The sequence below is a fragment of the Megalobrama amblycephala genome, linkage group LG2, assembly GCF_018812025.1.
Source record: "Megalobrama amblycephala isolate DHTTF-2021 linkage group LG2, ASM1881202v1, whole genome shotgun sequence".
Classification (NCBI taxonomy): domain Eukaryota; kingdom Metazoa; phylum Chordata; class Actinopteri; order Cypriniformes; family Xenocyprididae; genus Megalobrama; species Megalobrama amblycephala.
Genome location: NC_063045.1, coordinates 54,012,555 through 54,027,309, shown reverse-complemented (window position 1 = coordinate 54,027,309; position 14,755 = coordinate 54,012,555). Strand labels below are relative to the sequence as shown.

At 35.6% G+C, this 14,755-nt stretch overlaps 1 protein-coding gene across 2 annotated transcripts in view; it reads right to left on the bottom strand.

Annotated features, from left to right (window-relative positions):
* Positions 1-14,755, bottom strand: part of dscama (Down syndrome cell adhesion molecule a) — a 104,852-nt gene that overhangs the window by 20,264 nt on the left and 69,833 nt on the right. For both annotated transcript variants that reach the window (XM_048180940.1, XM_048180942.1), the window contains 5 exons: positions 5,721-5,935; positions 2,898-2,994; positions 2,602-2,730; positions 2,307-2,474; positions 1,856-1,926 (listed from right to left, as the gene is read on the bottom strand). In XM_048180940.1, the coding sequence (XP_048036897.1) occupies positions 1,856-1,926; positions 2,307-2,474; positions 2,602-2,730; positions 2,898-2,994; positions 5,721-5,935 (680 nt within the window). The remainder of the gene's footprint in view (positions 1-1,855; positions 1,927-2,306; positions 2,475-2,601; positions 2,731-2,897; positions 2,995-5,720; positions 5,936-14,755) is intronic.

Below are 14,755 nucleotides of genomic sequence, written 5' to 3'. Positions count from 1 at the left end.
TTTTTTATTAACTATATATAAATTAGTTAAACGTTTTGTAGTCAATATATACATTTATTATAAAACTATAATAAAATAAAATAAAAATAAAAAAACATTCCAAAAAAGTTGGGACATTGTACAAATTGTGAATAAAAAAGGAATGCAATAATTTACAAATCTCATAAACTTATATTTTATTCACAATAGAATATAGATAACATATCAAATGTTGAAAGTGAGACATTTTGAAATGTCATGCCAAATATTGGCTCATTTTGGATTTCATGAGAGCTACACATTCCAAAAAAGTTGGGACAGGTAGCAATAAGAGGCTGGAAAAGTTAAATGTACATATAAGGAACAGCTGGAGGACCAATTTGCAACTTATTAGGTCAATTGACAACATGATTGGGTATAAAAAGAGCCTCTCAGAGTGGTAGTGTCTCTCAGAAGTCAAGATGGGCAGAGGATCACCAATTCCCCCAATGCTGCGGCAAAAAAATAGTGGAGCAATATCAGAAAAGAGTTTCTCAGAGAAAAATTGCAAAGAGTTTGAAGTTATCATCTTCTACAGTGCATAATATCATCCAAAGATTCAGAGAATCTGGAACAATCTCTGTGCATAAGGGTCAATGCCGGAAAACCATACTGGATGCCTGTGATCTTTGGGCCCTTAGACGGCACTGCATCACATACAGGAATGCTACTGTAATGGAAATCACAACATGGGCTCAGGAATACTTCCAGAAAACATTGTTGGTGAACACAATCCACCGTGCCATTCGCCGTTGCCGGCTAAAACTCTATAGGTCAAAAAAGAAGCCATATCTAAACATGATCCAGAAGCACAGGCATTTTTACTGGGCCAAGGCTCATTTAAAATGGACTGTGGCAAAGTGGAAAACTGTTCTGTGGTCAGACAGATAAAAATTTGAAGTTCTTTTTGGAAAACTGGGACGCCATGTCATCCGGACTAAAGAGGACAAGGACAACCCAAGTTGTTATCAGCGCTCAGTTCAGAAGCCTGCATCTCTGATGGTATGGGGTTGCATGAGTGTGTGTGGCATGGGCAGCTTAGACATCTGGAAAGGCACCATCAATGCTGAAAGGTATATCCAAGTTCTAGAACAACATATGCTCCCATCCAGACGTCGTCTCTTTTAGGGAAGACCTTGCATTTTCCAACATGACAATGCCAGACCACATACTGCATCAATTACAACATCATGGAAGGATCCGGGTACTAAAATGGCCAGCCTGCAGTCCAGATCTTTCACCCATAGAAAACATTTGGCGCATCATAAAGAGGAAGATGCGACAAAGAAGACCTAAGACAGTTGAGCAACTAGAAGCCTGTATTAGACAAGAATGGGACAACATTCCTATTCCTAAACTTGAGCAACTTGTCTCCTCAGTCCCCAGATGTTTGCAGACTGTTATAAAAAGAAGAGGGGATGCCACACAGTGGCCTTGTCCCAACTTTTTTGAGATGTGTTGATGCCATGAAATTTAAAATCAACTTATTTTTCCCTTAAAATGATACATTTTCTCAGTTTAAACATTTGATATGTCATCTATGTTGTATTCTGAATAAAATATTGAAATTTGAAACTTCCACATCAATGTATTCTGTTTTTATTCACAATTTGTACAGTGTCCCAGCATTTTTGGAATAGGGTTTGTATAGATATATATATATATATATATATATATATATATATACACACACTAAATATATTATTCATTTATTTATTTATTATTATAAATATGTATTAATATATAAATATTATAATTAAATAATGAATAATAATTAAATAACAAATTACACCACAGTAAAACAGCATTGATACAGTCATAATACCCTGTGGCCTACCTTCCATGTAACTTTTATGCTTTGGGAGGTGATGGCTTCCAGCGTTACGTCTTGGGGTGGTCCTTCTGGATCTAGAGCGGTCAAACATTCACTCTGTTTATCCTGGTCTGATATCTGCTATCATATTTCTCATAAACAGTGGCTTCAGCGCTTATCAGTATCTCAGTCACTCTCCCGTTATGTCAACCTTGACCACCAGTTGGCAGTATTGCAACATAATTGCTTTTCTGTGTCAACTGATGGAACAATTCAATAGGAAGTGAAACATTAACAATGTGTTTGCATTACTATTTGTTCTATGAATAAAAAAAGCCCTTCAAAAGCCCTAAAAGTTTTCCCAATGCATTTTAAATATCAGAAATAAGATGGAAGAGTAACATGCACTGATGAATTGAACATAATAACACCAGGGATGTGAAGTAAATTTGATTTCACTACTAGTAAATCATACCTGCTTCATCGGTGGTTACGGTGAGCTCGTTGCTGGGTTCGCTGTCACCAATGTGGTTCTTCGCAAAAATACGGATGTTGTATGTGGATGATGGGTGGAGTTCAATGATGGTAGCTTGGTTTAAGGTGGGAGAAACATCTCTGGTCCTGCGAGCTCTTTCCCAAGTTTCTGTTTATAAGTAGAGACATGCAAATGGTTGAAAACATTTCAAATGACAATTACAAGGTTTATAATGATCTATTCATGCCAACTTACTAAAAAACTACTGTTGTTTGCATTCATTTGGATCACATACCCGTTTTATTTTTGCACTCAATATCATAGCCGGTGATGGGACTGTTTCCATCGAACCCCATGGTCCAGCGGAGGGCGATGGTCCTCTCTTTCACCTCACGAATCTCCACTTTAGGAGGCTCTGGCGGCTCTGAGAATTTAATGAAACGGCTCTCAGATTCTCAGAGGCTTTGGAATCATCCCCACATTTAAACAATGACATTTAAATCAGGAGATTTCTCTCAAGAGTCTCATTTCAAATGCCTAATAAATCCCTAGAATCTCCAGCCAAGCCCAGGTGATTTTCCGGCTGCTTACCTTGAACCGTTAACTGGAGGATGCCTCTGTCTTCACCATAAGAGTTAATGGCGTGACAGGAGAAGAATCCAGAATCCTCTCTCATTGTTGGATAGATCTGAAATATGAGTATAAAAAAAAAATTAAAAAAATTCAAATATAAATTCAATGTAATAACATTTTAGTTACAAAACTAGTATTTTGTTTAAACAAGATTTAAAAACACCAACATTCAATAGTTTGGGGTCAGCATGATTTTTTTAAAGGGGTCCTTGATTATGATTTCACTTTTTTAACTTTAGAGTAATGTTGCTGTTTGAGCATAAACAACATCTGCAAAGTTACGACGCTCAAAGTTCAATGCAAAGGGAGATATTTTCTTTTACAGAAATCACTTTAAGGATTACAACAAACGGATGGTAGGGACTAGAGGGCTGCATTGGGTTTGGGCTCCCGTGGGACCCGCGGGACCCAACGCAAATCTCGCGGGAGCGGGCGGTTTTACCTTTGCTGCGGGCAGGAGTGGGCGGTCAGAAAACTTTGCGGGAGACCCGCGGGGAATGGTGGGATTTGGCGTGTAATAGAAACTGAGTCAACAAATGAAGATGATGAGAAGAAAATTAAAGCGGCTCTTTACTTGACAAAAGCAAAGTAAGTCAGACACTTGGAAACAATTCTTAAAATTCGCCCGTTTTATTTTGAGCATTTTCGCACGATCTAGTGCACCGTCAGAGAGGGCATTCAGTGTGTGTGTGGGCGGATCATGGAAGAAAGACGCACAAGTCTGCGACCGCAGTCAGTCAGCAATATTCTTTTCCTTCAGCAAATTATATGGAGTATTTTTGTTTTAACGGTTAATGTTTCATAACGCTAATAAAAAATACCCAATGTTTTTTATCACGTGTGGTGCTTTGGTTTTGCGGCTACTTCATCTTATTTAAACGCAATCATGTTTAAAGTCTGTTATTCTGGATGTTAACTTAAACGAATTTAGTCTGAGAGTATTTGTTTAGACCTATTTTCAAAAGCTTTGAGAGAAAGTCCGCGGGAGCGGGGGGGTTTGGACACAAACATTGCGGGCGCGGGCGGGAGTGGAACACGCGGGTTGCGGGAGCAGGCGGTCCTGGTCAGATATTAAGCGGGAGCGGGCGGGTGCGGGTTGAGGAAATCAGTCCCGTGCAGGGCTCTAGTAGGGACTACAACAAGCTTCTGACATCACAAACCCCAAAATTTACATAAACCCTGTCCCCGAGAAAACGCAACAAAGAGGGCGAGGCCATGTTGGGCTGCTTTAGAGAAGAGGAAGAGTTGTTGTAGTAGAGTGTTGCTGCCATGCCGTCATTTTACGTCGGACTGCTTCACAAACGAGGGTCAATTCAATACTGGATTTACACAAAAGATTAACATGACGGCACATGCTAGTCGATGAGTTGAATCAACTCCACAGCAGTTACATAAATTTATCCACTAACCATTCAGAAAACATCCAGTTCATTCTAAAAGTTTTAACTTCTTTCTGAATCTCTCCATCAGTGTCCGACTCCGGTTTGAACAATGTAAGGCTGAACACCGTTAAAGTGCGGTCACACTGCAATTTTCTTTCCATTGACTTTCATTCAAACACGTGCGAATGCGACAGACCAGAAACGCAAGCTCGTGAGAAAAATGTCCCATTTCGCTGCGTTCCAAAGTTCAAGTTTGGTGAACTCTGACCTGCGAATTCGCATCATGTGAAGAAGTGCGCCCAGTAGAAGATCGATTCGTCACGGCATGACCTCTTGGCTGAATTAAAAGAATAATATTTTTGCAGTAAAGTCGAGTAGGTTCTATATTTTTACATTTTGAATGTATTACTTAAAGTTATGTGTTGAATTCATGTTTATAAAAAAGACGCGGTAGACCGTGACATCATATCACGACCGTTACAGCATCCAAAGAAGTTCTGCACGTTAAAAGTCTAGTGTGACCCATAGGGTGTGACCGCGGCTTTACTGACAATCATCATTTTGGCTGCGTTGTTGTTGAGCAACCGAAGCGTGAGCTGTTAAAGCTCCGCCCTCTTCCGGAAAGCGGGCCTTGAGCAGCAGCTCATTTGCATTTAAAGGGACACACACAAAAACGGCATGTTTTTGCTCACACTCAAATAATGGGGCAAATTTGACAAGCTATAATAAATGATCTGTGGGGTATTTCGAGCTGAAACTTCACAGACACATTCTTGGGACACCAGAGACTTATTTTACATCTTGTAAAAGGGCCATTATAGGTCCCTTTAAAAGAAATTAATACTTTTATTCGAGAAGAATGCATTAAATTGATCAAAAGTGACAGTAAAGACATTTATATTGTCATATTAATAGAAAGTTCAAGTTCTTTTGAACTTTTCCATCACAGGAATAAATTACATTTTAAAATATATTCAAATAGAAATTTTTAAATGGTAATAATATTTCACAATATTACTGCTTTTACTATATTCCTGTCAAATAACTGCAACATTGGTGAGCATAAGAGACTTCTTTCAAAAATATTTAAAAAACTGTTACTAACCCCAAAATTTTAAACGGTAATGCATATATTTTATATATTATACCATTTGTATTTTTATTTATTTTTTATTATTATGAATAACAATTTAAATATAATTTAAATATAATAGTATGTGTATGTGAAGGACCTGATCACCATTTAAACAATTAATTAATTAAACTAGCATTCAGAATTAAGGATCATCAGTATGATATTTTGAACTAAGTTTGAAGGATTGTTTCATTTTGAAATATGAGCATCAGAGTATCAGAGGCCAAGCAAGAAAAATGACAATGCACAAATGAAGAATCTGACCTGCAGGGTGGAGACGACCTCGTCGCCGACGTTCTTGACTGTTACCGTGTGCCGCCACATGTCTGGATTGATCATATGTGACTGCTTCTCCTTTTCCACCTCCTTCTCCCATCTAACCATGATGGGCTTCTCGCCATGGGCCTTACAGCTCATCTCTATCTTCTCTCCTTTCGTTGCCAGTGAATTGTTGGGATACGATGTTATCATGGCTGGAACTGAGAGAGAGAAAAGAAAAAGCATCATGAGGACAAATGCCATCACTGTGAATTAAAATGAGCGAGTTTTTCTTATGACATCAGTGACTGTTAACTTACATTCGTGCAAGTGCCATGTAACGTTTTGCAACAGCAAGGATCAGAACACTTTACAACTCCAGACAAGGTAAATGTTTTACAGCTCTATGGCAAATACAAGATTGAATGTGATGCTTTATGCAGAGGTACAGTTATTATTCCTCTCTCGTGCGCGCACACACACACACACACACACACACACACACACACACACACACACACTCACACTCATGTCCCGGTTCCTCACAGGCATTCATTGGGGGAGCAGAGCACCAGGCGGGTACGTGGGAGCGCCGGTACAGCGTGTGATGTGATTGAGTGTGTCAGGTTGAAAGTCCCGACCGTTTACATGTCATCTCTTATTCACTCTAGCAATTCTCAGCTCAGCAGCAAAAAAAAAAAAAAGGCAAAAAAAAGATTTTACTTTGGTTTTTTTGGTTTCCATTCCTGATTTTAAAACATTTAATATTTTAAGATTTTTTTTTAAATGTATTAACTATTTTTCTTATAATTTTTTTAAAATATTAAAATGAAAAATTGCTAATATTTAAATCTGATCAAAATTGCTCATTTTTCAGTCTTTTATCACAATATGAAAAGTAACATTATCAACGTGCTGCATGGAAAAAAATAGTAGTTTATAAGAAATATCCCCATGGTTTCTTTTTGAAAAATTTAGTTTTTAATGACATTATTATCCAGGAAGTGATGTCATTATTAAAGGGAAAACAACATATATATATATATATATATATATATATATATATATATATATATAAAATTTTATATAATTTATATTTATATTTTATATCCAAAATAAAAGTTTGTGTTTAAATAATATATGTGTATGTACTGTGTATAATTTTTATATTTAAATACACACATATATATGTAGGCTATATATTCAAGAAATATTTACATGTATATACAGTATATATTTATATCATTTATATTATATATAAGTATACATATTTTATGTAAACATTTTTTATTACATATATACATGCATGTGTGTGTATTTGTATATGCATAATAATTATACACCTTACACACACACACGCACACACATATATATATATATATATACACATATATATATATATGTATAACAAAAGCACAAAAAAATCAGCTTAAACCCAAGTAAAATAACTTAAAATTCATCCCTATGTTCACTTAATTTTAATAAAAAACAAAAACTATACATTTATATGTACATATATATACAATTGTGAAATTTGACCCCTTTTTTTAGTGGCATCACCTGTTTGTTTATTAGTTTGTTGCATATGCATTAGCTGGACCAGCCTGAAAAATATCATTTTCTAACATGACTTTGGCTAAAAGTTACAAATAGAAGTATGATTAATATCAATATTTCAAAAGATATCCAAATGAACTTCATATTGACACGCTATAAGCTAACTGTCACTGAGCAACGGCTAACTTTAGCCCTTTATGTCCACCCGGTTAGCAATCCTAGCATTTTCATTTGTAAACAGTGAGAGGACACGTGTGAAGTTGATCAGAGGGTACAAATGAAGCTGTACAGTCCCCCGCTAAAAGACGCAGGCAGCCTAAACTGGCATCCTATTTCTTATCCCGGCTGAGCGCTCGGTAGTTATGCGATTATCCAGAATAAAACACTAAAGAGGGAAGTAGGCTCTGTGTTGGAGGGGCAGCTGTATCTTCCCTCAGGCTGCGAGCTGTCTTCATCACGACTGCATAATTGCTGTGTTGATGTATTTCTTTAATATCCAGCAGAATTATAAGCAGCAGTTGGACTGAAAGGGAAGGTGCTAATTCCCCTCCTGAGATCCAGACAGAAGAACGGTGTGTTGCTGGGCAGGAACTTGCTCTCTTGGCTGTAGGAGTGATTTACGTCTCTTCTGAATCCTCTCTGATTGATTCAGGCTCATTTTACTCATTCATTTAGGGGTCGTAAATGGACGAAAATGATCCGCGTTAGGCTGCTTTGTGTGCTTGAGCGTGTGTATTATTGTATTTTTGCATGTGTCACGAATACACGCATTTACACACAGTTTCTCAAGGTAGCTGCTTTTATTCCCTGGAATATCAGGGGCAGAGAAAGTGATATTCACCCATCCCAAGAGAAAGAATGAGAGGAAAACATAGATTCACCATTATTTACCTGCGAGGAAAAATGAATCCCTGAACATAAGTTTCACAACTTCTGTTCATTTTAGTCAAAGCAAACTGTATCAGAGTACATTAAAACAGTGTATCTGCCAACATTAATGTGTTAACTTATTTAATAAATTTATTTAACACATTCATGTTACCCAAATAGTTTATTTATGAACTGTGTGATTTCTAAAGGCCCATCAAAATGCGTTCTACTTTATCCTTCAAGAGTAAAAAGGACCAACAAATTTATTTATAAATCAAATCCAGGGACTTTTAACAAGAATTAAATAATCTGCAGTCTATGTTTGGCATAATTTACTTATGAAAGCCTAACATGTCTGAAATTTTACAGGTGAAAAACACTATTGATGGTACTAGCATTAATGAGAACCACTGCATGACAGCTGCAGCATCAATCTTTCTAACAAATTAACTGCACAACATTTTGAAATTAAATTTTATGGTTGTTTTTTTTATTATTATTTTTTTTTTTTTTATTTCATCGGAATGGAACGAAACTTGGTAAAGATTTTGCCACTTGCTATGTGAAAATATTCAAAAAGGTTAAACGGTCCTGAAAAAAATTACATTTGTACTCTTAACAGTCAAAAAAAATGTCCACATTGGAAACGAATGGGAAATGAATTTCATCTAGTGGAAATGTTTGGTACTGCACCCAAACAAAATTTTACTGAAAGCTCATTTTTTGAAATATCAACATCAAATTTGGAACACAACTTGTTTAGATTTATGGCATTGATTTTCACACATTTTTAGAGTAAAACATGTTTTGGAAAATATATATTTCATATATTGAAAATAGTGTTTTTGTGCATTTTTCATAACAACTTAAAATTTCCGTCATTTGTGAGAAAACGCTTCCCTGCAATTGACGGAATTTTCCTGCTTTCCGTGTTTTCACAGTTATACACTAGGGGGTGCTATTACACATCATCTGAAAGATTTTTATGTATATAAGTAAATTACGTATATAAATCTATCTATCTATCTATCTATCTATCTATCTATCTATCTATCTATCTATCTATCTATCTAAAAACAGAGCTCATTTTGCAGATGTGTGTCCTTGACAGGCCTAGTTGACTGAGATGCAGTGGGAGTCTGTGGTCTCTGGTTTATATCCAGCCCGCAGGGAATCCTGGCTGCTTTCCTCTCCCCCTCCCATGAGAGCCCCCCTCCCTGCATCTCCCTTTCACCTGGACACGTTACCATGCCAACCAGCTCCGGCCTGCCTGCTCTCCCCCAGCTGTAAGAGGGTGCTGTCAATGGAGGACAAGAATAGAACAAACATCCAGAATTGATTTTCAGAGGAGAGCAGTTACTAGCCTGCATGTTTGCATCATGGATCCGAGCTGAATATCTTTCTCTGGGAGGATGACACTGGTAATCTTGTCCTTTTTCATTCCTTTTCGGAATGAGAAAAAAATAGCACAAGAGGAAAAGAACGACTGTGTTTGTTTAATGTCTTGATGTGTATAAGGCTGGAGGGGTTGTCAAACTAATCAGTCTAATTAGGTCACACGGGGTCAGAATTGACAATTTGCTTTGCACAGCTCTATGACATTTGACCCCAAACTATCAATCCATACATAAATCTGTGAATTGGAGACACGTTTGCCGCATGTTTGGTGCAGACACAGGGAAATGATCCAGTTTCCGTTATACAGAACAAGTGAATATTTAAAGCTGTACTTTAAAGTTTACAAAAAGATATTGTTAATTTCAGACGTTAACCCTTAGCGCTCCAATTAGCGCATTGTTGTGCAAAAAATGTCTATTTAACATTTTCTCAGCACAACTTAAACAGTAAAACAATGATAATAGACAAAATAATTTATGTATATTGCAATGCATTGCAAATATTAAATATAAAATAAATCAATATGTCAATTATATTGTAGTGTAATATATATATTATATATGTATATATATTCAATATTTATAATATTAGCTAACAAACTAACAATGAATAATACTTACAGTATTTACTAATTTTAGTTTGTTAATTTCAACATTTCAACATTACCAATACATTTTCATCAAAATGTTGTATATGTTAACATTAGTTAATGCTCTGTAAACTAACATGAACAAATAATGAGCAATTTTATCTTTATTAACTAACTTTAAAAAGGTTAATAAATGATGTAAATATAATATATATATATATATATATATATATATAGAGAGAGTAGCTCAATATTTATAATTTTTAGTTTAGTTTAGCTTTATGCAGTGTTCGCTGCATTATACCTATACACTATAAATGTATTTTATATATTTAATATTTATAAAATGTAAAATTATAAAAAAGCTATAACAATTACTCATAAATAATGTATCTTAAATATAATAAATCTTATAATTATAAATTGTGACAACCAGCAGTAGGTTATCCAAAAATAATATTGAATAATAAAATAATATTTTAATATTTGCTTAGTTTCTTGGCCGCATAATGCAACAAATGAAACCGGAATGACTGGAGCTCGAGACGGAGGCTGACTCCAGTGTAATGTCTCTCCTGTCTCAGTCTCATAGCGGACTCCTGGCTCCCCGCAGGCTTTCTGAGGGCACCCATCATCCCCTATCGCATCAGCGCTCAGGGCTGTGTGTGGGGGATGTAGGCCAAGACCATCCACCTCACTGGGCTGGCAGGCAGATTACATGCATGTGTACAGCATCCCCTGCCCCACGATGCACTGGGGTTAACAGTGAGCTGACTGGTTAAGTGGCCGTGTTCACCGCGGCCTGATCTCCTCCTTTACTGCACCATTGGGCTTTGCGTGGAGAATGAGCCGCATCATGATGCTGAAACTAGAAAAGCGTGTGACCAATCAGAGCGAAGGAGGGGAGGGATTATAGATAAGCAGCCATTGACGTGACACTCCATTATGTCTTGTTATATAGAGAGTTGGGATCATCATAGCTGTTCTTTTATCAGCAGGATTTCCTGAAAATTGCACTGCACAATCAAGCATCAGTGCCTCTACATTCTAAATAGCATACTATACTACTCTTACTATTTCTGCAGTAAATAGTAGAGGAGTGCAGGGCATAACATGTCTTTCTTCACCTGTTTCTCATGGTTTCTCAATAAAATTTTATAAAAATGATCAATTTAATGTCATACAATAGTATAGTTCGAATAGTGGGGCTCATTGTAAGCTAAACATTAAAGGTGCTGTAAGAGATTTCTGAGAAACACTGTTGAAAGTGGATCAGACTGAGCATCACAATGCACTTGTAGCCAATCAGCAGTAGGGGGGCGTGTCCACTCATGATGGGGGAGGAAAGAGAGTGAGCAAGAGAGAGATTTGAAGAAAGCCTATAGAAAGGGAGATGGCTGATGCCCTGTTTACACCTGGTATTAAGATGCGTTTTGGTCGATCGGATCACAAGTGGACGATGCTAAATACAGGTGTAAACGGGGTGTAAAATGTTTTGAGCTTGACCAATTTTGACCACCTCTAGAGGTAGTTGAAAACGCATTCGACCAGATTGCTTTTGTAGTTTAGGTCGAAAGTGTTTGAACAGCCGCTAAAGACTTAATGCGTAAACATTATGGGAAGCGCGCTAGCCAGACGGGATTTAAACTTTGCCGGTTTAACATTTTTTCAACAGTGTTTCGCAGAAAATCGCTTACAACACCTTTAAATAACTAAACTGCTAAAAAACAGTTGGTGATTAAAAATGATAGCATATTTGTCTCATTTTAAATAAACACTAAAAACTGAGATTAATTATTAACTTCAGTAAGAAATTTACTTTTGCTATGGCTAAAAGTTCAATGACTTTAAAATATTTTTGAATTTTGGTGTAATTATATAATTTTTCTCTATATAAGTAGTGAAGATATGGCAACTAGCAAGTTACATCTGTGCATAGTATGCCCAGATTGTAAGTTATTACATTTCAAAATCTGAGGTGTACAAAAAATTTAATGTATAGAATATTCTATCCTTAATCTAATCTTCCTTTTTTCCACTTTGTTTCTGCTGTAAAAAAAAAAGTAAATAAAAATAATTTATTTGTCACAATTGTGACTATTTCTCATTATTACATCTTTATTTTTAATAAATAAAGTTAACTGAACCCCTCTCAATGAATTAAACATGCAATGTGGCATACATTAAATGTATAAAATAATCTGTTTCAGATAAAATAAAATATCAGATATGAGTAGTGAGTAATGGATTTGAGTATTTTTTTCTGTTTTGTTTCAGAAGGGTACAATTCTCTCCTTCTGTTCTATGGCCATGGGGACATGAACTGTACTCTCAGCGCTGATCACGGTTGATCTTAATGAGGAGCTTGTTTGCGGTAAAGTGGTAAGATCACAGTGGACTCTGAAACAAACCTCTCAGGGAGACTCGAGTTACACCAGCGAGCCACAACAACAGACCTGTGCCTCCGGGAGCAGAGCTTTCCGCACAAACACCACGACAAGCGCGTACGACAGTATTTCACCTGTCAGCCTGATCGATCTCTCTGAGAACAGAGTGTATGCGTGTGCTGTTACACGACATGAGAAGGAGAGCGGCAGAGAGAATAGAGACAGAGGGAGGAAGGGAGAGAGGGAGGAAGGGAAAGAGGATGAAGAAGAGGTTGTATTGGGCAGAGAGAGCGGCTCTGCAGGGAAGCTCCTGCTGCGTGCTGATAAGAGCGGGGTGTGAAAATAAGTCTCTCTAACATCACACTCTGATCAAATGAGAACGCAGCCACCTTTGCATAGGCAGACAGGGAATAGTCGGATAACCCGACATTAAAACAGTTCATTTAGCTGCTATGTCACATGCTGTAGAAAAACACTGTTAAAGCAAATGGATTTCAGCATTTATTTGAGTCACACAAGTATTTAAAGATATTACTACATTTTAAATAAACATCTTTGATGAAGTCAACATGACCCAATTTACTTTCTAAGAATACACGTTCCAGGTCTTATTATAATAAATCTTATTATATTCAGTGTTGGGGGTAACGCATTACAAGTAACATGAGATACATAATCAGATTACTTTTTCAAGTAACTAAAGTAACGCATTACTTTTAAATTTACAACAACTTTTCTGAGTTACTTTTTCAAGTAACTAGTAAAGTAACACATTACTTTTAAATTTACAACAAAACATCTGAGTTACTTTTTCAAGTAACTAGTAAAGTAACGCATTACTTTTAAATTTACAACAAAATTTCTGAGTTACTTTTTCAAGTAACTAGTAAAGTAACATTACTTTTAAATTTACAACAAAACATCTGAGTTACTTTTTCAAGTAACTAGTAAAGTAACACATTACTTTTAAATTAACATTTCTGAGTTACTTTTTCAAGTAACTAGTAAAGTAACGGATTACTTTTAAATTTACAACAAAATTTCTGAGTTACTTTTTCAAGTAACTAGTAAAGTAACGCATTACTTTTATATTTACAACAAAATTTCTGAGTTACTTTTTCAAGTAACTAGTAAAGTAACGCATTACTTTAAATTTACAACAAAATTTCTGAGTTACTTTTCAAGTAACTAGTAAAGTAACGCATTACTTTTAAATTTACAACAAAATTTCTGAGTTACTTTTTCAAGTAACTAGTAAAGTAACGCATTACTTTTAAATTTACAACAAAATTTCTGAGTTACTTTTTCAAGTAACTAGTAAAGTAACGCATTACTTTTAAATTTACAACAAAATTTCTGAGTTACTTTTTCAAGTAACTAGTAAAGTAACGCATTACTTTTAAATTTACAACAAAATTTCTGAGTTACTTTTTCAAGTAACTAGTAAAGTAACACATTACTTTTAAATTAACATTTCTGAGTTACTTTTTTCAAGTAACTAGTAAAGTAACGCATTACTTTTAAATTTACAACAAAATTTCTGAGTTACTTTTTCAAGTAACTAGTAAAGTAACGCATTACTTTTATATTTACAGCAAAATTTCTGAGTTACTTTTTCAAGTAACTAGTAAAGTAACACATTACTTTTATATTTACAACAAAATTTCTGAGTTACTTTTTCAAGTAACTAGTAAAGTAATGCATTACTAGTGACTAAATGTGAGCATGCATTTACTCATGTCACTTGCACAAAAATATATTCAATATTTTTCAAAATGAACAAAAACAGTGAAATGCAAACTATTACGTAAACCTGCAAATAGGGTTGTCACGGTACCAAGATTCCAGTACTCGGTACCAATACCTGGTAAAATTTCAATGTTCTCTGTACCAGCTTCGGTACCATAGCAAAAACTGTTGGAACTATTTTACAATGGATGATAATAATAATACGTAAATGTTTAAATGTAAATGTAAATGTTTATAAGTTTATAAGCCGCTTTTCCACCATTGGGCCAAACGCTTCTAGGAATGTTTTCTACGAATTACTTCCACTTGAACCTGGTACGGCACGGCACGATTACAAACCATTCTAGGCTCAGAATTATCAGCACGGTTGGCTAAACTACCATTCAACCATCTCACTACCATCTTACCAAAATATTAGTATTAGTATTAATTCTATAATTATTTTTTAAATATAAAAATATATGCTCAAAATATCCTGTTTTACTCACAAC